The sequence below is a fragment of the Sciurus carolinensis genome, chromosome 18 (assembly GCF_902686445.1).
Source record: "Sciurus carolinensis chromosome 18, mSciCar1.2, whole genome shotgun sequence".
Taxonomy (NCBI): Eukaryota; Metazoa; Chordata; class Mammalia; order Rodentia; family Sciuridae; genus Sciurus; species Sciurus carolinensis.
The window spans coordinates 13,857,363-13,881,627 of record NC_062230.1 but is presented as its reverse complement, the minus strand read 5'-3'; the positions used below and the strand labels follow the sequence as shown (position 1 = coordinate 13,881,627).

At 46.5% G+C, this 24,265-nt stretch overlaps 1 protein-coding gene and 1 non-coding gene across 4 annotated transcripts in view; both read right to left on the bottom strand.

Annotated features, from left to right (window-relative positions):
* The window catches only part of Iqce (IQ motif containing E), a 47,308-nt gene extending 23,981 nt beyond the window's left edge, over positions 1-23,327 (bottom strand). For 2 of the 3 annotated variants that reach the window (XM_047533181.1, XM_047533183.1), the window contains exons 1-11: positions 23,175-23,327; positions 14,944-14,991; positions 13,615-13,657; positions 10,539-10,667; positions 8,640-8,710; positions 7,342-7,455; positions 7,184-7,234; positions 4,500-4,573; positions 3,103-3,175; positions 2,808-2,857; positions 1,034-1,197 (exon numbers count right to left, since the gene is read on the bottom strand). In XM_047533181.1, coding sequence (XP_047389137.1) covers positions 1,034-1,197; positions 2,808-2,857; positions 3,103-3,175; positions 4,500-4,573; positions 7,184-7,234; positions 7,342-7,455; positions 8,640-8,710; positions 10,539-10,667; positions 13,615-13,657; positions 14,944-14,991; positions 23,175-23,288 — 931 coding nt within the window. In that variant the 5' untranslated portion in view covers positions 23,289-23,327. The remainder of the gene's footprint in view (positions 1-1,033; positions 1,198-2,807; positions 2,858-3,102; positions 3,176-4,499; positions 4,574-7,183; positions 7,235-7,341; positions 7,456-8,639; positions 8,711-10,538; positions 10,668-13,614; positions 13,658-14,943; positions 14,992-23,174) is intronic. The other variant, XM_047533182.1, reaches the window with a different exon arrangement.
* Trnaa-ggc (transfer RNA alanine (anticodon GGC)) lies at positions 21,470-21,542 on the bottom strand. Its single transcript has one exon. It is a non-coding gene; the product is annotated as a tRNA-Ala (tRNA).
* Positions 23,328-24,265: the final 938 nt, after the last annotated feature.

The following is a 24,265-nucleotide window of genomic DNA, read 5'->3' as shown; positions in this document are numbered from 1 at the left end:
GCTACCTGGCCAGTTGTTGCCTACTCGGCTTTGCTGGCTTGCCCTCCCCTCCCAACCTGCTGAACATCACTAGGTTTAGGGACCAACCCTGCTCCTCCCCTTTGTTCATACCCACTTGGTTCCATCTGTTGGCTGACAGTTAGCATGTCCAGTTCTCCAGCCTTGGTCTCTGCCCGGCTTACTTCGGCCCACACCTTAGACCTCACCTGTCTCTTCTCCCCAGACCTGTTCCTGTCCTCCTGTTTAGCTACTCAGACAGAAAACGCTGGACCCTGCTGCCTTCCCTCTCATAGGCTACACTCAGCCTCCCCATGTCCTGTGCGCTTCACCTTAAAGACGAATACGGAGCATGGCTGCTTCTTGCCACTTCTGCTGCCACAATGGCTCAGGCTACCTGTACTCTCGCCAGGACAAGTGCAGAAGTCTCTGCTGCCAGTACCCTCCTTTTCTGCACAGGCCAACCTGCATAGGAGCCAGGGTCCGTGCTGAACCCCCATGGTACTCAACACTGATCTTTGTGGCAACAATTACCATGGTTTACTGGTGGGGCCACACTGGCCTCACTCGATCTCTGCACTCACTGCTGGCCCACCTGGCACCCCCAGATGTCTGCACAGTTGACCTCTCCTCTTCCAGGCCCTGCCCAGCCACTGGTGTGTCGGCGAGGCCTCCCCGAAGGCCCTGCTCTGGCTGCACATGCTGCTGCCTGCTCCTCATCTTTACTGCAGCGTTTCACTGTCTGATATGCACTGGACTTGAACTTCTCCTTCTGTTCCACACAGTCACCTCCAGGAAGCACACCTGCATTTTTGTTCCCTGCTCTGTCTCCAGGGCCTAGATGGCTGCTCGGCTACATTTCACAATCACTGCTAGGGTAACACTGCCTAACGGGAGGCACGTGGACTAGGGTCTTCCCAGTTGGAGGAAGCAAGGGCTACTGACGGCATGTGCTGCCCCCGGGTGCCTTTGCTCATAGAATGAGACATGACCTCTCTCCCCGTGTCTTCCTCAGGAATGGCTTTGGGGAAGGTACCCTTGATTTTGGAGACAGTGGGGGAGTTGCTCAGCACACGATCCAGGTCTTCCTTCAGGCTCTGGTTCTCTTCGGTCAACTCCTGGACACTCCGGGACAAGTTCAGAAGAGTGCTGCTCATCTTCTTCTGTCTCTTTATGCCCACCTTCTTTTCCAATGGAGTCCTGGCAATGACCACATCAAGGGGCTCAGATCTGGATTTCTCAACGGGATTAATAATACTTTAAGTAGGGGACATGCAAATCACAGCCCATCTCTATCTAGTTGGAAGCCCAGAGTTTTTGCAGAGGAATATTTGCAACTGAATAGGGAACACGAACTTCCAACCCCAAGGAAAAATGTTAACCTTCATAATAGAATTTCATTCTTAACTGCTAACAGACCTGTAGAGCAAAATACGGTATTCAATTATTGGTATCATATCTTCTATGCCATTACTAAAAATCTTGTAGGAACTTATTCTTCCTTTTTACAAAGTCCCTGTATAGCTTTCAATTTGCCTTTATCCCATGAAAGACTAAAACACTGTTGGTCCTCATTGCTAGCAAAATTCCTTATTTGCAAGTTTGCATACTTGTTACGGTTTATCTGCAAACTCATAATCAATCCTTGTGGGCCTATTTTTTTTTTTTTTTTTTTGTACCAGGGATTGAACCCAAGGGCACTTAACCACCGAGTGACATCCCCAGCCCTTTTTCTTTTTCTTTTTAAATTTAGAGACAGGGTCTTGCTAAGTTGCTTAGGGCCTTGTTAAGTTGCTGAGGCCATTTTTGAGCTCACAATCCTCCTGCCTCAGCCTCCTGAGTGCTGGGATTACAGGCGTATGCCCCCGCACCTGGTCCTTGTGGGGCTTTCCAGGGAACCCATGTTCACAGAGTGCTGAAGACTCTGATGCTGATACACGTGTTCCCAGCTGAGGTCCAACAGGCCCTGTGTGTTCTTGCTCCAGTTCACGATGTATGTGTCCTGTTTGCAGTCTATTTAGTGCAGAGATGATATTGCACACTTTTGTGCTTTGTACTGCTGATTTCACTGTTCAAAATGAGTCACTCATTGTCCAGTGTCCCTTAGCACAATGATGAGCTTTATGGAGAAATTATGAGTTAGACAAGATTGGCTCAGCCATGAGTCACAGCGCCATGCGTCTTAATGTTGACAAATTGTGACCAGAGGTTTGCAGGAACCCAAGCCACATTTCTCTAGGCTCAGTGGCAGTATCTGCTAATCCAGTGTCTATGGAGACTGTACAGAGTAACTAATCATTTACTGTGAATATCAAGATACTAAAAATCCTAGTAAAGTTGATTTGCTTTAAAAACAGCATTTTCCTGCTGGGTATAGGGGCACATGCCTGTAATCCCACCCTCTGAGAAGGCTGAGACAGGATAATCACAAATTTGAGGCCAAGTTGGGTAACTTAGTGAAACTGTCTCAAAATAAAAAAATAAAATGGGTTGGAGGGTATAGTTCAGTGCTACAGCACCTCTGGGTTCGATCCCTAATGCCTTAAAAAGAAATCCAAAAGAGAAAGAGCATTTTTAATTCTAAGCCGGAAGCTGCTGTGTAGTCCACATAACTTATGTGTGCAGTGCTGAATGGGTGCAGCTGTCAACACGAAGGAATTATGGGGCACATCTGCAAACTCCTGAGTGGACCATCAGCAGCGTGGGCCACAAGGGCACTGCTGCTAAATTAGGGTAGGAACTGCTGTTTCCAGGCACGACTACCCTGCTGTCAGACAACACACGAAACATGACTCCACACGTGATCGTACTTCTTTCCTGCAACTTCAGAACTCGCCAAGAGAGTCTGGAGTCGATGGATCTGAAAGTGCCAAATCAGAATGTGTTAAAGACACACAGGAGCACCAAGACAGCTTTCCCCTGAAACTGTCACCAGATTCCTGATCCTGCTTCAGGGCAGGAAGCAAGAACCAAGCTGCTGTGACTCATTTTCATGTCAAGATAAGCAGGAGACCAACACCCTTCTCAGTTTATACTTGGTCAGCAGACTCCCCCTCACACCCACAGCCACCCTCCCCTCCCACGTGCCAAGGAGAGAGCACGCACCTCCTCATAGTAAGTGTCCATGGCGATCCTCATCTCCTCCAAGTTGGTGGTCTTCATGTCAGTCTGAAGTTTGCTGGAAACCCAAGTTCAGAGTTAACATGAAAACACCAAACCTCCCAGAACACTTAGGGAGGGCATGGCTTTAGAAGGAAACCTGGAGGGAGCCAGGCATGGTGGTGCATGGCTGTAATCCCAGCAGCTCAGGAGGCTGAGGCAGGAGGATTGCCAGTTCAAAGCCAGCCTCAGCAACTTAGCAAGGCCCTAAGCAATTCAGCGAGACCCTGTCTCTAAATAAAAAAAATATAAAAAAAAAGTCTGGGGATGTGACTCAGTGGTTAACCACCCATGGGTTCAATTCTTGGTATCAAAAATAAAATTTAAAAAATTAAATAAATAATATAGAGAACCTGTGCTAGAGAAGAAGCCTGAGTGGACCCTCGGTCAGCTTTGGCCTTGAACAAATGGGGTGTGCTGTGACTGACAGGAAGATTCCTCACACCAGAAAGTGTCCTTTGGCTTAGACTACCACTTCCCAAGAGTTCAGAACTCCCAAAAGACATTCTTCTCCAAAGGAGAAAGAGGTGCTGCCTTGAAAGCCTTGGACTAGGTGGCAAAAGTCCTCAGAGGTTGGAGGGCACAGACCATCTCTGGGGGCAGGTGGGGAGAATGACAAGTTTTATTAAGAAGAGAACAGTTTTCTCCCCTCGTCCTGTGAGTGAGTCATTCTGTTCTCACAGACCGCAGGCTTTAGGCAAAAGGCACTGCGGAGGCGAAAGCCGAGCCAGCACTCTGAAACACGGCAGAATCAGCAGGTAACCAATTCACCTGAAGGTGCCAAACTTTAGCAAGAAATAAACAAAGGAAACGACTGTGCAGACATGAGACTTGAGATACAACACACGCCTTAGCTTCCTCAACGAACCCAAGCAGAGCCAGGACCATCCCTTCGCACCAGCAAGCCTGGTAGAGAAGACAAGGAGAGAAGCATGGGGAGCCAACCGAGACCCACACAAAGGCAGTGCCTGGCACAGGGGCGTCGGGAGGGGTTTGTGTGCCCCGGCGACATCAAGGTCTAGGAGATTCATTCCAAGGAACCCTAGGGGGAAAAGCACTTCTTAAATATAACCAGAAAACGTTGAAGAGAAATACCGTTCCCTGAAGAAATTTGGAGAGAATGAAAATTAAAGAGAGAGAGAGAGAGAGAGAGAGAGAGAGAGAGCGCGCGCTAGTACCTCTCTTCATATTGCATGGGAACTGGGACATGGGTGGAGGTGGCGGGCCAGTGGCAATGAGAAGGCAGGACCAACCAACATGGAAGTAAAAGGCAGAGGAGTGGCCAGTTCGAGTGGCCCAGGCCCTGGGGACCCTCCCGCTGAGGCCCAGGGCTGGCCGCGTACTTGATGGTGCTGTCCTTCTCCTTGCACTGCTGCTCCAGCTTGAAGATCCTCTGCTTGAGCCCATTGATGACCTGCTGACAGAAGGCCACCACCTCAGCCACCATCTCCCAACCACTTGCCTCCCACTCTCCAGTTAGAGGCTCAGCTGTCCATTCCCCAGGCCGGTCGGGTGTCCCCTCCAGGTGACCACGCAGCACTCTGCACTTCTTCCCTATCAGGGCACTTCCACGCCCACCTGTCCTTCCTTCCTTGGCTGCTGTCTTCTTGGCTACACATGGCAATGACCATGGCCCCGCTGTCTTCTCACTCACTGCCTAGGGCTGAGCGAGTTGACAGGGAGGGTGTGATGCCCGCCCTGCCCAACTGCGCACTTAGGAGGATGGGCAGGACGTGCTATTCGTCGTTTTAAGTGAAGGAAGCCATCACATGCCCCTATGTTAAAGCCACAGGCTCACCAATGCAGTGACAACTCAGTCTTCGCAGTGTGGTGAGAGGGCCAAGGAGCAGGTGCCTGGAAGGTCCCCAGGGGCTCTCATCTCCACCTGGGCAGGAAGCCTGCGCTGCTGGGTCATTTCCTCCTGCTCTGTTAAGGTCTTCTTGGGAGATTGCACCCTCTTATTCCCTAAAGAACATCTTTTTCTTTTGAATAGACAACTTTTAAATCAGATTTTAACTTAATAATATGTGAATACATTTTCTTAAATGGCTTTCCTCAAATTTCCCACTAAACTGGGCAGCTATAAATGTCATTGTGCAAATGGCTTTTGACACTGAATCACTTTCTCAAGATAGTCCTAAGGAGCAGGGTTAGATAAATGGCAGGCACGATTTGACCGAGCACTGCTTTAACATGGCAAGCACATCGAGGACACCTATTTCTTGTCAGCCCTGTCACAATTGGTTTTGATCATTTGTTGCTTTATGGTGTGGTTTTACTCAGAGCAATTTAAAATAATTTCTTCACTCAAGTACATACTGCTGGTGGGATGATGGGATGGGGAGAGATACAGCCTGCCCACCCGCCCTCCCAGCGCAGAGTGTGGGCAAACCTTTTAAACTCAGATTCCTAATTTTAAAAATTGGTTTGATGTCCCTGTTACAAAAGGTCAAATGAGATCACGTACATGTGCAGACTGAACAATTACACAACTATGGAGTATGCTGTTATTTAAAAAGTATTTTCTTGTAGAAACACACTGATTCATTTACAACCACCATTAAGTACTGATTTAGTGCCATCCTAGGCACAGAGCTAGGCTTTATTCATTTATGTTAAATGGATATTTCTATGAGACATATATTTCAGAACAGACTACCTTTTCCTTTAGAGATTTATTCAGATTTTGCGCATATTATGGACAGAAAACAATGTTTTTTTTTTTTTTTCTTTTTTGGTACTGGGAGATTGAACTTGGGGTGCTTTACCACTGAGCCACATCCCCAGCCCTTTTGATTTATTTTTTAAATTTAGTGATAAGGTCTCACTAAATTGCTGAAGGTCTCACTAAATTGCTGATGCTCGCTTTGAACTCCTGATCTTCCTGCCTCAGTCTCCTGAGCCACTGGGATTATAGGCGTGTATCACCATACCTGGCCAGCAAACATTGTTGTATTGATCAAGAATATCCTTTCTATGGGCATGTTGGTGCATGGTTATAATCCAGACTGAGGCAAGTTCAAAGCCAGTCTCAACAATTTAGCAAGACCCTGAACAATCTAGCAAGATTCTGTCTCAAAATAAGTAGTCACAAAAAAATAAAAATGGGCTAGGGATGTGACTCAGTGGTTTGGTCCCTGGTATCAAAAAAAAAGGAAAAAAAGAAAAAAAAGAAAGGAAAAGATATCCTTCCCACCAGGCACAGTAGTATGCATCTGTAATCCCAGTGGCTCAGGAGGCTGAGGCAAGATTGCAAGTTCAAGGTCAGCCTCTGCAATTTAGTGAGGTTATAAGGAGCTTAGTGAGTCTTGTCTCAAAACAAAAAATAAAAAGGCTGGGGATGTGGCTCAGAGATAACCCCTGGGTTAAAACATGCAGTACCAAAAAAAAAAAAAAAAAAAAAAAAAAAAAAAAAAAAAAAATCCTCCCACTCTCATATTGTTTCAGCCTTTTGGGTTTTTATATAAATTTTAATTTTATGTTATTTATGTCCACTATTATTGTATTCAACTATCTCAAAAGCTTATCTCTTCCAGTTTTAGCTTTCACATTTGAAAAAAGTTTACTTCCTGACTGATACATTTTTCTCCAAATGCTATCTTGTTTGTTGCCACAGCATTAATCAATGGTTCCACTATCCCTTGCTTTGGTTCATTCCACTTGCTGTGCAGCATTATACAATAGAAGAGGTGTTTGCATCTGCTTTAAGGACTTCATTTTATTGCTGCTGTGTTTCTCTATTTTAAATCAGAACACTTGTTAAGCACAAGTTATGTTTGGGCATGATAGGGGAAGTTGTCCCTTGTGACTGTTTTTCTCTGTAATGTTTTTTGGGCCTGTTTATTCCCCTTGATAAATCCTGAAGGATCTTGTAATCCCTTTGGTTCCATAGAGAATGGTTCCAGAGAGCTCTGTGCCCAACCCTGCTATCCGTGTGCAAGGCTTCAGGGAAGCAGCATCTCTCCGTGTGCATCTGTCTCTAACTACAGTCTCAGTGGAAGGCTCTCTGTGGAACCAGACTACTCACCCAACCAGCATCGGGCCTTTTCTCTGCCAGAGTCCGAACGAAATCTGGGCCCTGTGGTAAACAGATTGAGACTTGAGGACCCCATGCAGCTCAGCCTCCAGTTCCCTGTGATGGCCAGTGACTGCAGGCAGGAGTCCACCATGAGGTCAGGAACTTACTCGACCTGGATCCAAAAGCTGTTCTATCTGTCGATCCTTTCTGTTATTTTCCTCCTCCAAGCGCCGAAGCTTTGTTCTCATCAGATCTACATCACTTTTCTTTGTGTGTAATGACTAAAGAAAAAAAAAAAAAAGCCACATAGCATACATACACTGTGGATCTCTACCTGGGATAGGACGCAAAACCACAACACACACCACAGACCTCTCCCTGGGACAGGGAGCAGTGCCACATGCACAGGTTGGGAATCTAAACCTGGGATATGACGGATAGACACACGCACTCTGAATCTACGCCTGGGATGGGACATTCACGTTGCACCAATGACAATTTTCTGGTTTGGATATTGTGTTGCAGTTGTGAAACCTAACTACGGGAGGCAAGTAAAGGGGACAGCGACCTCTAGACTATCCATACAACTTCCTGGGATCTAGAATTATTTCAAAGAAGTTTTTAAAAAGTGGCCACGACTTACTGATCTCTTACTGTCTTTCATTGCACCCTCACAACAAACCTATGAAATCAGTATGATTATACCCTCTCCATGTTTTACTGGTGGTGCTGGAGATGGAACCCAGGGCCTGGCACAGGCTAGGCAGCACTCTACCACTAAGCTGCAGCCTAGTACCATCCCCATTTTTTAACAGAAAACTGAGACATTGCTTATGTAGAAAAACTACAGTGATGCTCAAAATCCGGAGTGTGGAGAATTAAAAACAATTCTCTTCTTTCTGAATCTGGAATCCAGGTGGACTCTACCCAGAGACCACAATGGTGAGTCTGAATAAGGGCAGTGGCATTTCCCCAGAAACACATTTCTAGCCAAAAAGACCCCTCCCAGAGCACTAAAGAGCACCACAGCACCAGTGTTCAGTGCCAGGGCTTTCACGTCCATTTAGAACAGTCTTCCAACAAGATGGGCATTCTCCTGATGGCACCCTTAAGAGCAACCTGCACTCTGCTTGAGACATCTGTGTACGGGTGCGTGTGCTCTACAGGCAGCCTCCGTGGTCACAGGACTAAAACCTAAGTGCTCTCTCTGGACCAAAGGCTGCCTAGGCTCTCTTGCCATGCTATGCTGCTCGGGTGAGATGCTCCTGACTCCTCGTCATGCTGGCTGCCAACGTCCTGCTTTACCCTCTCATGCCAACCTGAACGCAGTCCTTAAGGCACATTCTGACTGGGTGATTTTGAACCCACTGTTATGGAAGGCTGTCCCTGCAGTGACACTGATTTTGAACTCATTGTTATTGAAGGCTGGCCTTGCTAAATCAGTAAGCCACGGACAGACTATTACCTTCTTCAACTCTATAATCTCATCATACATATCTTCTTTCTCTCTGTAGACGGTAGTCCCAGGGACGTGACCTAGATGAAGATACACAAGCCTCTTAGGAAATCATCATAAAGGAGAAAGAATTCTTGGCTATGCCTTAAGGAAAACCTAAAAGTTAATAAAATTATCCTTTTATGAGGAAAACAAAAAAGAAGAGCAAAAAACTTTCACTTTTTGGTACTTTCAAATATAGCAAGCAAACACACACACAAAAATAGTAATGATATAGAAAAGAAAAATAAACACAGAGCTTAATCATGGCAAAAGAAGTAAGGAAAGGAGTCACAAAAGGAGAACTAATAGGCTTAGATTTTAAATAACAAACAGATTATAAACAGCACCCTTTCTGAGGCAAAACTAGTACAATTTTACTTTCTCCCCACCCAGGCCTGAGGATTGAGTCCAGGGTTGCTCTACCATTGAGCTACAAGTCTAGCCCTTATTTATTTATTTATTTTTATTTTGAGACAGGGTCTTGCTAACTTGCCCAGGCTGGCCTCAGACTTGTGACCCTCCTGCCTCAGCCTCCCAAGTAGCTGGGATTGCAGGTGTGCACCACCGACTTGGTTTACTTTGGTTTTAATATGACCCCTAATGTGTTAGGAATCTGGAACTATTTAAGCCTCAACTCTAACTCCTAACTAGCAAAGCAACAGGGGCACAGTAAGATGGCTGTCACCAGGGCTTGTGAGCTGCTCTCCTTTGCAGAAAGGAGCAGGATTCATGGAGGACTAGGGAGGAATACAGAGGCGTAAAACAAGCCAATTATTTTTGGTGAGATTCAAACTTTTTATTATTTGCTATTTGTATTTGTTTCTAATACTGTTTATACAATAAATTTAAATAAGACTCTAAGTTAAGGGAGGTTGGCACAATGGAAGCCTGGCTGAGAAAGGCTTCCCTTTCTGCTTTTCCTCAGTTGTGCCCTAGATCACTGACAAGCTCACCATTGCTGGCAGAATGCCGGAGGTCTGACTCTGGGCTCTCACAGCTTCGGTCAGGCAGTTGGAGTGCTGCTGGGGGGTGGGTTCACGTGTGCTCCAAGGTGAGGATGGAGTTCAGGGGTTGGGCTAGATTTCCTGGTTTGAGTGTGCATGGGTCTAATATGACAGGTACACACAACAGGGGGTTTGCCTCTCATCCACCTTCCTGAGCTGAAGAAGGCTTACATCACCCTGTGCTACCAGCTGTCAGTGGTGTGCTGATAAATGTGTAACGATTAGTTCTCAAAAGTAAATCCCTGGCTGGGTGTGGTGGCGCAGGCCTGTAATCTCAGCAGCTGAGGCAAGCGGACTATGAATTCAAAGCCAGCCTTGGCAAAAGCGAGGCACTAAGCAACTCATGAGACTCTGTCTCTAAATAAAATACAAACAAGGCTGGGATGTGGCTCAGCAGTCCAGTGCCTCTGAGTTCAATCCCTGGTACAAAAAAAAAAAAAAAAAAAAAAAAAAAAAAAAAAAAAAAAAAAAAAAATCCCTGAAGCCCCGTTTTTCAGCATGTGCCCATTTCCATGGTATAAATATTTTCACCGTGCCCAATTTCGAACTGCTAGTGTGACACTCACTGGCCTACAAAACTTTAAAAAATGTAACAGCTGAACTTGGGAACTGGCAGGACCTGGTTCCCACACACCACTGCCACTGAGTGGCACAGAGACAACCAGAGACCAAGAGGCTACGGCATCACTTGAACAGAACCGAGGTCTACGTATGACATGCAACTCTGACCACATGCTAAGTGTCTGCAAGACTAAGACCACAGGACTCAAACAAGGATGTCAAAAGCTCCTTCTCAAACTCACCTGCAGTTTCTAAAACCCTACACTTGAGCAGCCAGGCCACAGTGGGAGCAACCACATACCTTGCTTTGGGGCTCCCAGCCAGAGCTTCTGTGGGGTTAGGGACATTCTGCCACTCAGAGGCATGCTCCCCACTGTCCGGAGAGACCGCCAGGATGCTGCTTTTCTTGGCTTAGAGTAATAGGGTGACTCTAAAAAGACAATATTATGGTTTCAGAGTTGGAAAATATCAGTGCCCCCAACACATGCGCTTTAGAAAGACAAAACAGTTTAAAATGATTTTTTATCTGGGATTTCACCTCCTTAATTATGTAAAATATGACAAATGTGTGGAAATATAAATGTAATCATGGAACACATATTTTATTTCATTTATTTGTTTCTTTTTTGGTACCAGGGATTGAACCAGGGGCACTTAACCATTAAGCCACATCCCCAGGCCTTTTTTGTTTTATTTTGAGACAGGATCTCACTAAGTTGCTTAGGGCTCGCTTTGAATTTGTGATCTTCCTGCCTCAGCCTCCTGAGTCACTAGGATTACATGTCATTGTGCCCAGCCACATATGTTTTAAATAGCAATGAAATTTATGTCTGTAGAGGTCCTGAAATTTTAAGTCTACTCTGATTACATGAGGTTTTTCCCAAGACTTCACAACTCAATGCTCTGGATGCGTTTTTGTGTACCCAGGGCCACAAGACCCCTCTTAGGGATATTCTGATGGCCTTTCTTACTTTAAATGTTCATTTAAACTGTCGTTTACAAAAGTAAATTAGTGATCAGAAAAAGGCCCCACAGGGCTGGGGAGATAGCTCAGTTGGTAGAGTGCTTTGCCTTGTAAGTGCAAGGCCCTGGGTTCAATTCTCAGCACCGCAAAAAAAAAAAAAGAAAAAAAAAAGGACCCACAAATTACATTACCCTTCTAAAGGTGTGAGGATTTATCAATGAACAGTGTAGGGATTCCCCACTAAGAATTTTTAAAAGCTGGGATAGAAGGAAAAAGGAAGACAGAGCAGAGGGAACGTGCTGGTGTTGGATATGCCTGGAAATCAAACCCGAGGAAGGGGAGCCTCAGGGCGGCCCCACCCTCCTCACAGAGCAGTGCCTGGAACTCTCTGGAAACAGCACGCCTACACACACTGATGAGACACTCGTGAAGAGCAGCTGTGACGTGAACAGGACAGACAGGGTCCCTGCTGTCATGGCATTTCACATCCAGACAGAGCAACAGGTTGTGAGAAAGGTTAGGAGGACACGACTCTGTCCCTGAGTGGGGCAGTGATGAACCACAGGCGGAAGAGGCCACGTGAGCTTTGCTCCAGGGGCACCAGAGGACTGTGGGAGCGGAAAGTCCCCGATGAGCTGAGGGCAGGACCGGAGGGGCAGCTGGAAGCACACGGGTCCTGAGGGAGCAGAGCGGAGGCAGCAGGTAGAGACGGGGTGAGGACCTGCTGCCAGGTCCAGCACAGCCCTGGCTCCGGCCAGCTTAAGAGCTCTGGCCTCTGGGAATCCGGTGGAAAAAATCCTGACCTTTACCGAACTTAGATGAATACAATTTGATTATGATGACTTCCAACACCTGAAATGCTTGACATTCCCTAAGAATAGTGAATGATGTTTACTTTAGTTACCTGCAAGCTGAAGGACTGAAACAAAATGGTTCTAAATTTAAAAAGTTTAAAACCCAAACATCTGTATCTTTATGTCAATTCTCAAGGTTTTCCAAGGAAGGGCATAGTTACCATTGGGAGGTGAGGTGTCCCCCAAAGCTCCTATTAATGCAGAAACACTCAGAGGTAAAATGATTGAAGAGTTGTGACCTAATCAGTCCACCCTGGTCATGGCACATGGCTGGAGGAGGTGGGTCACGGAGAACGTGCCCTGGAAGAGTGCACCTTCCCTTCCCCCACCCCCTCTGCCTCCTGGCTGCCTTGAGTGGAGCAGCGCTCACCCGCCGCACCCTTCTGCCAGGTGTTCTGTCTCACATTGGGCCCAGAGCAACGCCGGAGTTGACTGAATCTGGAACGGTGCGCCAAAATAAACTTCCTCCTCTAAGCTGTTCTTGCTGGGTATTTTGGTCATAGTGACAGAAAGCTGACAAACACAGACCTCGAAAATCCAAACTGCCAAATGATTTCTTTCTAATATGTATATTTATTCATGACATATAACATGTTGTTTACAAGAATGTACCTTTGTAATGTTTTCTCTGTCCACTATAGAAGTTCACTTGTATTCTCTGAATATATCACGTGTACCACTGAATGTGTTTGAAACACATTATAAATGTATATAAAAAAACATACACATGGGCTGGGGAGATAGCTCACTTGGTAGTGCTTGCCTCGCAAACACAAGACCCTGGGTTCAATCCCCAGCACCACAAAAACAAAAATGAACAAAAAACAACAACAACAACAACAAAAACACACACATATTCAGGTGATAAGGAAGGCCATGGGTTGCTGGTGCGTAAGATAGCACACAGGTCACTGTGCCTGAGAGCAGTGTTAGAAACAACAGAGACAAATCTGGAGGCCTTGCAGCATCTGGACCAGCCCCATCATGGCCAAGGAGTCCCAACAGGAGCTGCCGTGGAGGGGGAACAAAGCTACCCTCATCCTGCTAAGGACAAAGGAACCCTGGCAGCAAAATGAGCCCGGGAAGCCCCAAGAGGAACCAAGAGGTGAACTTCCCTTCCGCCTCGGAATGTTCACACCTTCTCAGTACTGGGCCCAGGTGAACAGCTTTGATGCTCAAGAAATGAATCCTAACCTAAAAACATCCTTTAACTTGGGCAGCATTCTGTTTTTGAGAAACCAAGAAAAAGAAAGAAGAAAAGAAAAGGCCACAATGTGCTGTGTCTCATGGGAGGCCCAGAGGGATGGTGGCTGGGCCCCACTCAGGAGCTGCAGCCTGAGGCCAGCTTGGTGCCTGGGACAGGTGGGGACCCCAGAAGCACATGCACCTGAGGTCCCAAAGCAAATGGAGCTGGTCCCAATGCCACCATGTCTCACCTACCCCACAGCACAGGGAAAGAAATGTCCTCTGCTTCTCTGGGACACCAGGGAAAGTCAGCTTTTGGAAACACTCCAGAGTCAGGGGGGACACAGAGGGGCAGGAGGCCTGCTCATACTCACTTGGTGATGTGGGAGGCTTGTGGAAACCTTTCCTTCTTGCTTTCTGTAAGAAAGAAGAGGTGATGTAAAGCCTGCTGAGCTTCCTGCGCTTCCCAAGTGGTTCCTGTTACGGAACCCTGCTGTGTGCTGACAGGGCCCAGGTGGTGTGAGGGGACCACAGCAAGTGAGCTCAGCGGAGCCCTGTGGCAGGACTGAGGCTGAGGGGCGCCACGTGCTCTCAGACAAGTCCCCAACAGGAAACTCAGGGCGGGGGCTCCTAGAGCTCAGAAGGGAGCCCAGGTAAGGCACCTTCTCCCTGCAACCTGTCCCCGAGGTCAGTGCTGGAGCACTGGTGCACACCTGTGTCCACACAGCGGGGTTGGCAGGATGAAACCTCAAGTACTGCAAATCCCATCAAGGAAGACAAGTCCAGAAGGAATGGCCCACGTGTGGGACTGTCTGCCGTGACAACCAGGATGTCAAATGCAGAAGTGGGTGCAGATTGGTTCTAATCCTCGCCAGCTCTATCTCAGGGGATAACGGCATCGCCCTTCAACCTCATCTTCCTCATCCACTTCACACTGGACGGGGAACTTCCCTCGCTCCCCTCTGGCCGACACAGCGAACCCTAAGTCTGAGGTCGGCTGAATTCTATCTAGGGGCTCTCCTGGGTCGCTGCTCCTCCAGGGGATAACATGGGTCCACATCCCCAGAGCTGTGGGACACTTCTCAGCTTTTCCAACAGAGCTCCTCCATGGGGACAATGCCCTAGAGTGGAGTCAAGCTTGCTGGTTCACTCAGTGCTGACACACCACTGCTTTGCTAGAACCATCTACAGTGACAAGCTTCTTTTGCTTGTCTCTAAGCAAGCAGTTGGTAGGCTTCCTCTGTCACCTGGCACAATGGCAAACAAGCTAAGAAAGGCCAACTAGGGTGCCATTGCTGGCCTCTGGGCCTGACCACCTATTCCATGTCCCCTCCCAGCTGGTTCCCAGCACCCCAGGGGCCTGGCTGCTGGCCAGGCTATGCTGGCTCTGGAAGTGGGCTCTGCCTGCCTCACTGAGCTCTACCTTCCCTCATGTTAGGACTGGGGCAGTGAAGCAGGCCAAAACCAGATGTAGGATAGAACCTGGTCACTGGCCTCAGGTGAATCTTGCTCACTTCCAGAAGTGATCTGGAAAAGTGTTTTAAAATTATAATCTACATTATTTAAATCCAACTATGGGACTGAAACTTTTCAAACACCAAGGAGCAGTCAGGACTGTATTCTGGCTTAGGTACACCTGTCTACCATCTGAGGAGTGTGTAGGGCAGAGTAAGCAGCAGCTACAGGTCAAGACGAATACTCACCGTCTCAAAGTCTGAGTCAAAGGTAATTGCAGATAGACTGTCATCTCCCTGGAAGAGGACAAGCAAACATGGTAACTGTGAGGCTCCTGCTCGGTTCCTGATAGTCCAGTTCACAAAGGTGAACGCAGCCCATCTGTGGCTGCTGAAGTGGAATCCAGTAAATCCAGAGAACAGGGACCCTGCGACTCCTCAAGCCAGGCAGCCAGCCTGCTCAGGCTCATCAGAAGAGAGGGAGGGGAAGGCAGAAAAAGAAAAAAAAGTCTGCCAGCAGAACTGCTATGTCCCCAAAGCTAGTAGCACTATGTCCTAAGAACTGCTGTGTGCTCTCCACAGAGAGAGTTCTTGACCCAAGTATTTAATTCCTCACACTGTATAAATATTCTGACTTTTGCTCAGCTTTGCATCAAAGCACAATGCATCTGTGATGTCTGCTGCTGATGTCAGTCATGGTTTAGAAAACAAACTTCCAGGGCTGAGGGTGCTGCTCAGTGGATGAGCACATGCTCAGCCTGTGGTAGGCCCTGGTTCCATCCCCAGCGCCAAACCAAACCAAAACCCAAACACTCCTTGAGATGTGTGTATGTGAGAGAAGACATTTGGGTCTACGAAGGCTCCTGCCTCGCTTGAGTGCCTCTGCCCTGCTGGGGGAGGGTGATGAGGTGCAGCCAGCGTCGGCAGGAGCTGCCAAGAAGGAAGGGAGCTGGCCAAAGAGAGGAGGCTTCCCGCATTGATGCGGGACCAAGTCCTGAACAGAGAGAAAGCAGAGTGTACGCGTGTCCATTCAGAAAAGCGTGTGGTTAATCTGTAGCACTGGAACTGGACACTAGGACGGGGCCCTATTCTGAACCAATAAGGCTGTGGCTGGGTGGTACCAGTGGCTCTGTCTCAGGATCTGCCCAGCATGGAAGAATCACCAGCATCACAATGGGTCTCACTGCACCCCAGAAAGCAGACGTGCTGTCCACAGATGGGCAACGACTCAAACAGCACGGGGAGTTTCACTAGACACACATGGTCATGTTATCACACATACAAGGGACAGCTGAGCTGATGTGGTAGCTTACCCTGCATTCCTCTTAAACATGCAGAGCCCAGATCAAGAACACAATATGACCTGAGCTGGGGCACAGGGAACAGGGCCTTCTAAATAACCAGAATCTTAAGGAATCATTCACTAATTTCAATTTCTGCTGTCATTTAGAGGTATAAGAAGCATATGACAACTATGAAGTTTTCATTTGAACAAAGTGGACTAAAATGATGCACACAATTTAGGAAGGCAGGCAGGAAATTGGACATATCAAGTAAGTCAGAGAAACCAGTTAGATAGCCAATGCGTGAGTCCCCAGCATCCCCAAGGAGGGGTCTGCTGAGAACACATTCAGACCTGCTGAACTCTGCAGAGAAAAGTAGCCACAAGGATACAGGAGAAAAACTTTGCCTAACCAGTGACTTTTTTTTTTGGGGGGGGGGGTGACCAGGGATTGAACTCAGGGGCACTCCATCACTGAGCCACATCCCCAGTCCTTTTTGTATTTTATTTAGAGACAGGGTCTCAGTGAGTGCTTAGTGCCTCAATGTCACTGAGACTGGCTTTGAACTCTTGATCCTCCTGCCTCAGCCTCCTGAGCCACTGGGATTACAGGCATGCACCACTGTGCCAGGATCAACCAGTGACTTTTGCTGACCTAAGGGCAACCACTAGGTAGCTAAGCTAGGAATTAAAATTGGGGGGGAAACCTGAGCAGGAAACAAAAGGCTGCACAAGGCAAGGCCAGACTCCAGAAAGTAAGCTCAGCTACCTCACTGACAGTCAAATGAGCAACAGCATCCACCCCCTGGAGGGGGGCCCACATTCAGAGTCACTGCAGTACCTGATCGAAATGTCCAGGTTTCAACAGAAGTTCGAGGCATACAAAGGAACAGGAAACTGTGACCAACATACAGGGAAAAAGCAGACAACGGGAAGTACTTTCGAGGGGGCACAGCGATTGAACTTGGCAGGTCAGATGTCAGAGCAGCCATTAAAAGATGTCCTAAGAACCGAAGGTGGCCATGCCTAACTAAGGATGCATGACAACACGGTGTTTTAAATAGAGAGCATGGGAGGTGGGAATTATAAGAGAACCAGGTAGAAATTCTGGAGTTAAAAAGTATAATAAGTAAAAATGAAAAGTCACTAGAGGTCAGCTGTAGAGCAGACTTGAGATGATAAAAATAAAAACAAAACAAAAACCAGTTAGTATGCAGACAGCAATGGAGATGGTGCAACTGGAAGAGCAGAAAGAAAAGTCATTAAACACACAAACATACACCTGCCAGAGAGGCACCAAGAAAGGGGCAAGTGCTAGTTCCCCAGGCTGCTGACCACCACGGACTAAAGACTGGGGGCATCAGACGGAAAGTGTCCGGAGTTCTACAGGCTGCAAGTCTGTAAGACACAGAGCTGGCAGGGCCAGGCTCCTAAAGGGATAACCAGGCAGAAGATCCACAAGGAACTTAAAGACTTGACCAGCACCATAAGCTAAGGGACGTTCATAGAACATTCTATCCCATCCCAGAGCACACCTTCTCAAACACAGTGAACACCAAGACAGAGAAGTTCAGAGACAGAAATCTTGCAGCGTGTGTTCTCTGACCACAATGGAAATGAGAAGGTCAAGAAGCGAAAACAATTCAAGTTGACAAATGTGTGGAAATAAAACACATTCCTAAACAAGCAATGGGTCGAAGAGGAAATCACAGAGGAAATTAGAAAACACCGTAGGTGAATGATTTTTTAAAATTAAAATTTATGGGGGCTGGGCTGCAGCTCAGTGGCAGAGCGCTTGCCCAGCACTGGTGAGGCACTGGGTTCGATCCTCAGCAGCACCACATAAAAATAAATAAATAAAGTAAAAGTATTCTGTCCATCCACAAAAAATTAAAAAATTATTTATATTAAAATTTTGAGCAGGGCTCAACCGGAAACACAGCTGTTTAGTGTCTATATTTAAAAGGTCATGTGAATATTCTATTCTTCCACTGTAAGGAATAAAAGCAGAGTCTCGGGGACAATTTACACCTGCAACATCCATATGGAAATGAAGACCTCAGGTGAATACTAACCTTGTACTTTTAGAAACAGAAGACAAAGTTAACCCCAAAACAGGTAGAAAGAGAAAGTAATAAGGAGTAGAGATGAAATAAATGAAATTGAGAATAGAAAATAAAAAGAATAAAAAAAAAAAATGAGGGCTAACATTGATTCTTTGAAAAGATTAACAAAATTCACAAACCTTTAGCCAGACTGATTAAAAAAATTGGTGAAGATGCTAAATTACCAAAATATGGATGAAAGGGGACGTTGCTACTGACCTTAAAGAAACAAAGAAAAGTTCAGGGCGACATGATCTCACTAACAAACATCAAAAGACAAATAGGATAAATTGATTTCAATCCTTCATAAACTCTTCCCAAAACTAGGAAAGTAGGGAGCACTTTTCAATTAATTATATTATGCCAGTATTACCCTGATACCACACCAGATAAAGAGATGTCAAAAAAAAGCAAACTATAGATCAATACTCCTTATGAATACAGATGTAAAACACCTAAACAAATTACTAGCAAACAGTATCTGGTAACATATCAAAGATTATCTGTAAAAAAGAGGGTTATATATACCATGAACAAGCATGATGTATCACAAGAATAAAAGATTGGTTTGACATAGAAAAATTAGCATGGTACCATATTAGTGAAATAAAGGATAAAAAACAGGATTGTCCCAGAAGCTGTAGAAAATGTATTTGAGGGGTGGGAGAGGGTGGGGGAAGGAAAGATAGTAGAATGAGACAGATAGTATTACCCTATGTATATGTATGATTACATGAATGGTGTGAATCTACATTTTTTTTTCTTTTTTTTTTCTTTTTTATTGTAAACAAGTGGGATACATGTTGTTTCTCTGTCTGTACATGGCGTAAAGGTATACCATTTGTGTAATCATCAATTTACAGTGAATCTACATTTTGTACAACCGTAGAAATGAAAGGTTGTACCCCATTTGTGTTTAATGAATCAAAATGCAGTCTGTAAAAATAAAAATTTAAATTAAAAAAAAGAAAATGTATTTGACAAAATCCAACACCCATTCGCAATAATATTGAACAAACTATGAAGAGAATTTCCTCAGTCTAATAAGTGGCATTGACAAAAAGCCAGAGCAACATTATATTTAAGGGAGAAAGACTGAATATTTCTCTATTAGAAATAGGGCAAGGATGTCCTTTCTCATCACTTCAACTCAAACTGTACTGGGGTTCCAGTTACAACAGTAACAGCAAGAAAATTAATTCTAAAAAATCCATACTGGAAAAGAAGAAGTAAAGCTACCTCTGTTCATAGGCAACATGATCTTATATTCAGAAAATTCTAAGGAGTCTACTAAAAACTATTAAACAAGTTTAACAAGTTTGCAGGAAACAAGATTCATTTAAATTTCAATCATAGTTGTATACGCTGGCAGTGAAAAATCTAACATGCAATTAAGAAAATTTCATTTATGGGATAAAGAAAATGTGATATAAACACACAATGGAATATTACCCAGTCATGAAAAGAATGAAACCCTGTCTGTCATGTGTGACAACATGGATAGAACTAGAAATCATCATGTTAATTGAGACGTCAGGCACAGAAATACAAGTACTGAATGACCTTATGTGTAGGCTATAAACAAGATGATCTCAGAAGTTGGGAGTAGGATGGTAGTTACTAGAGGAGGGGAGGAGAATACAGAGAAGGGTATAAAAAGTTAGAAGGATTTAGTGCTATTGTATCACAGTAGAGTAATTACAGTTAGCAATTACTTATTGTATATTTCAAAATAGCAATAAGAGGAAGTTAAATATTCCCAACACAAAGAAATGAGCATACATATGCTATTCACCTTGTTCTGATCATTATACATGGTACAAATGCATCAGTGTCATTGCATCCCATAAATATGCACAATTATTATATAAGTTAAAAATTAGCCAGATGCAGTGGTGCATGTCCATAATCCCAGATACTTGGGAGACAGAGGCAGGAAGATTCCAAGTTTGAGGCCAGCTTCAGCAACTTAGTGAGACCCCCATCTCAAAATAAACAATAACAAGGGCTGGGGCTACAGCTCAGTGGTAGAGTACCTCCAAGTTCAGTCCCTGAAATAAATAAATAAGGCCAGCAAGAAAGTAAAAATCAGCTGCAAATAATGTATCTCATAATAGACTGGCAAGCAGAATATATAAAGAACTCTTAAAATTTGCAGCTCAAGAGTTAAAAGACACTTGCCCCCTTTTCTTTTTTTCACAGCTGGGACAGAAACCAGGGCCTGTGGATGCTAGGCAAGTGCTCTACCACGGAGTCACAACCCCAGCCCCAAACTCAATTTTTTTTTAAAGACCAAAGATCTGCATATATATATATATATATATATATTTTCCCAAGAAGATATCCAAATGATTAGTTAGCACATGAAACGATGTTCTATGACTATTCTAAAGCTACTGAAATTGTACTCTTTCTTTAAATGAGTGAATTTTATGGCATGCAAATTATATTTCAGTAAAGATGTTTTAGGAAAAAGGAATGAATTAATCTACATGAAGTTAGGAAAACTGGCTATCTATTTGGGGGGGAAAAAAACATTGAATTTACTTTTCACCTGATGCCAAAATAATTTCAAGTGGATTAAATATCAATATGTTAAAAAAAGCTCATGAAAAGTTAAACGAAGTACAGGGGCCTACCTACCTAGACTGGGCCCAAACCGACAACCTAGCACGGTCTTCTGCTCACAGTCCTCGTGGCCAGTCCTAACCAAAGATGTGGATGAAATAGGAGACTGATAAAATGTGAGTGAATTTGAAAACCTCTATTTCATTCAGATGGAAGAGGGCAGATGTCTCAGGTGGTCTCTAATCTGCAGAGGAAGGAATTCCTGAGAGCAGTTTAGAACTCTGCAGGCCGTTGGCACACTTGCTGTTTCAACCCTCGAGTTCTGAGAATTCTATCTGCTGGAGCCTATGGAAGAAAACATACAGCCATTTGATAAGGTGCATGGCTATCTGATGCTGTTCATGGCCAGGCAGGCTCACCACATGGTGTCGCATCTCCGCAGTCTCCCTGATGAGCCTGGCATTCTAGAGCAGGCTGGAGAGAGCGCTCTGGAGCAGGAGCCTGAGTCCAGAGCACACAACACAGACCCTGCCAGTCGGGATGCCCACCACTTCTCTGCTCCTTGTGGGAAACTGTGAACCCTTCCCAAATGCTGGCTCGGAAGCCACTGGCCATCAGGTTCAGCTGCCTCTTCACCCTGACAGTATGACTGTGGTCAGCAAGCCTGCTGACAGCCAGGTGGGTGAGCAACCAGGCACTGAGTAGGTGTCGTAAAGGCTCATAAGCATGCCCAGAGGGGCTCTATTCCCAGGGCTGGGGAAATAGGGGACCTGACCGCCTCTGCTCTCAAGAGGGTCTTTTTTTTTTTTTTTTTTTGGTGGGGGGGTGCTAGGGATTTGAACCCAGGGCCTCATGCATGCCAGGCAAGCACTTTACCACTGAGCCACATCCCCAGCCCTCAAGAGGGTCTTGACTGGTTTACTACTTAGACTCAAGCTCAGTGGAAAAACCATAAGCCTAGAAAGTCTAGGCTGGAAACTGAATATTTTCCAGACTTAATTCCTCAAGACTAAGGCACCTGGTCTTAACCTCTTTGTGTGTACTCTGAGCCTAGGGCAGGGCCAGACAAGTGAAAGGTGCTTAATAAATGTTTATTATATATAAGATTTGTAGCAGCATTGCTTCTAATAGCAAACACTAAAACCAGGGGGCTGGGGTTGTGGCTCAGAGGTAGGGTCCTTGCCTGGCACACGTGAGGTGCTGGGTTCAATCCTCAGCACCACATAAAACAAATAAATAATAAAAAGGTATTGTGTTCATCTTCAACTACAATAAAACAAAACAAAACAAAACAAAAAACCCTGAAGCCCAAATGAGTACAAGTAAGGAAATGGATGACAGCAACAGGGTTAGAATTTTTAAAATCATGTTCTTAAAAACATATGGATCTGGGAAATGTTAACAAACAGCAAAGGTCACAAAATCACATATCTATCCCTATCTACTTATCTATCTATAAAACATATAAGTTTTTAAAATGTTTGGAAAAAAGATGCATCAGGAAAACATTAGAATACACCACACGTTAACTGGCTTTCTGCAGGTGGCCAGATTATGCATAACCTTCCAAATTTCCTATAGAGAGCATGAAAAATTTCTATAATCCAATTTAAGCGGTTCCTAAAGTTGAAGGAGGGAGGGCTGGTGATAAAGTTCAGTGGTAGAGCCTTTGCCCAGTGTGCATACGGCTGTCTGTGTTCCATCCCCAGCACCAAATTAAGAAAAAAAAAAAAAAAAAAAAAAAAGATTGCAGAAGCAGTGACTTGAGGGCCCTGCAGACAGGCAGGCCACCCAGATGGGGCTTGACCTGGGGTGCCTGCGGGACGGGCAGAAAGCCCAGCAACGCCAGTCCCCATCTCTGGTGAGCACTGTGCAGCCCTCGGCGTCCTGCAGGAGGTGGAACCTTCCATGGGCTTGCCAGTGCCTGGCTGGAACCCCAGTTTCTGCACACAGCTCAAGCCCCCTTCCGAAACCTCCTCTCCCCGACCCCGTCGAGGACTCTGCACCGGCTGAAGTCGCGTCTTCTGTCTTTGCGAGCCCAGAGAGCAGGGTCAGGATCCACACCCGGGAGGCCCTCAGTATTGCAGGAAACTGAGGCGCTTTGCACCTTTCGGTAGGGTTTTGGTAGTAAGCTATCGCCTCATCACCGGACCCCTCCGCCCACGCGGTAATGCAACTCAGCCCCTCTTAGTTTCCAGCACGTGGGGTGCGTCCGCTCCGCCGGGGCAAAGGGTGGCCCACCTCCTCCTCCTCCGGAAAGCCCTCCGACCGTGGGGCCAGTGGTTGCCCGGAGCTTCCTCCCTCGCCCGCGGTCGTCCAAGGCACTGGCGCGGGGCACTCCTCACCGGGGACCGCGGCCGCAGACTTGCAGCGCGCGGGAGGCGCACTCCCGGAGGGCTCCCTGGAAGCGGCGGATCGGCGGACAGGCGGGCGGGCGGGGCCGGGCAGAGGACCCGCGACGTCCCGGCTCCTGTGCGGTAACAATAGCCCTCCGCCCACTGCCTCCGGAGGCCGCGCGCGCTTACCGTCTCAGAGGCCGCCTCCGCCGGGCCCAAGCTCATGGCTGCAGCGCTGCGGGATCGCCGCAGCACTCCGCACAGCGATCCAGGTCCAGGGCCCGCAAGGCCGCCCGCTGCCATGGCAACCGCGCAACGCTGCGGGTCCCGGATGTGGCCGCGCCCCGCGAGCCGGGCGACCGTAAGCAAGCTCGCGCAAGCGGTGGGCCGACCGGGAACGCTCCCGGAGTTGCCGGCTCAGCTGGGAGGAGCGCAGGCCGGTGATGTGCAGAGTCGCGCTCAGCGCTCAGCTTCAACATGCATCAGCGCTGCAGTTCCACAGAGGCTTCGCGCCGCCCCTGCATTCCTCCATAGGAAGAGAAGAGGACGATTAATCAGGAATGCGTATTTATCAAGTTAATGTGAAAGACAGGGATGGCTGGTCCCGGCAGTCCGTGTATATCCTGCTTAGGATGTTTGGGCCCCAGCGTTCGAGTTATTACTGTGTGGTTTGTTACACAGGCCTCCAAGGCCATCTGCCCCGGTCCACATCGCCTCCCTTTCCTCTCCCTGCTTTATTTTTCTAGCTATCTGACACTTATCTACAAGAACATGCGGTGTCTGGACTGGAAGCTGCTGGCAGTGGCTCTGTGTTCACTCTCTGGATCAGGGTCTGGCAGGACGCAGTTATTCATTAAATAGACTTAAGGAAAAAACAGACACTTGATGCCAGCGAATCCGATGACCTTGGCTTCTGCCTCAAATGAAGTATGAGAAAAGGGCTGTGAGGCTCAAATGGGTCAGCATCTGTTCAGTGTTGAGAACAGTAACGTGCTCCATAGTGAGGGCAGTGTGGCTCTGTTGTGATTTTGTGATGGATGGACGGACAGACCAGACTGGGGATGCTTCACTGGTTGCTTGTTCTCTTCTGGCCACCACCCCAAACTGAGTCTGTGATCCTTTTCTCCCTCAGTTTCTCCATCTATAGGTGGGCTGCTTTGTGTTTTCATTGCTGCCTCCCCTCAAGCAGAGGAGTTCGAGTTGATTAGTGGTAGAAAGGTCAGGGTTGGGAGTCTCACTGTTGTCTTCTTGTCTGCAAAACGGCAATGACTTAATGGATT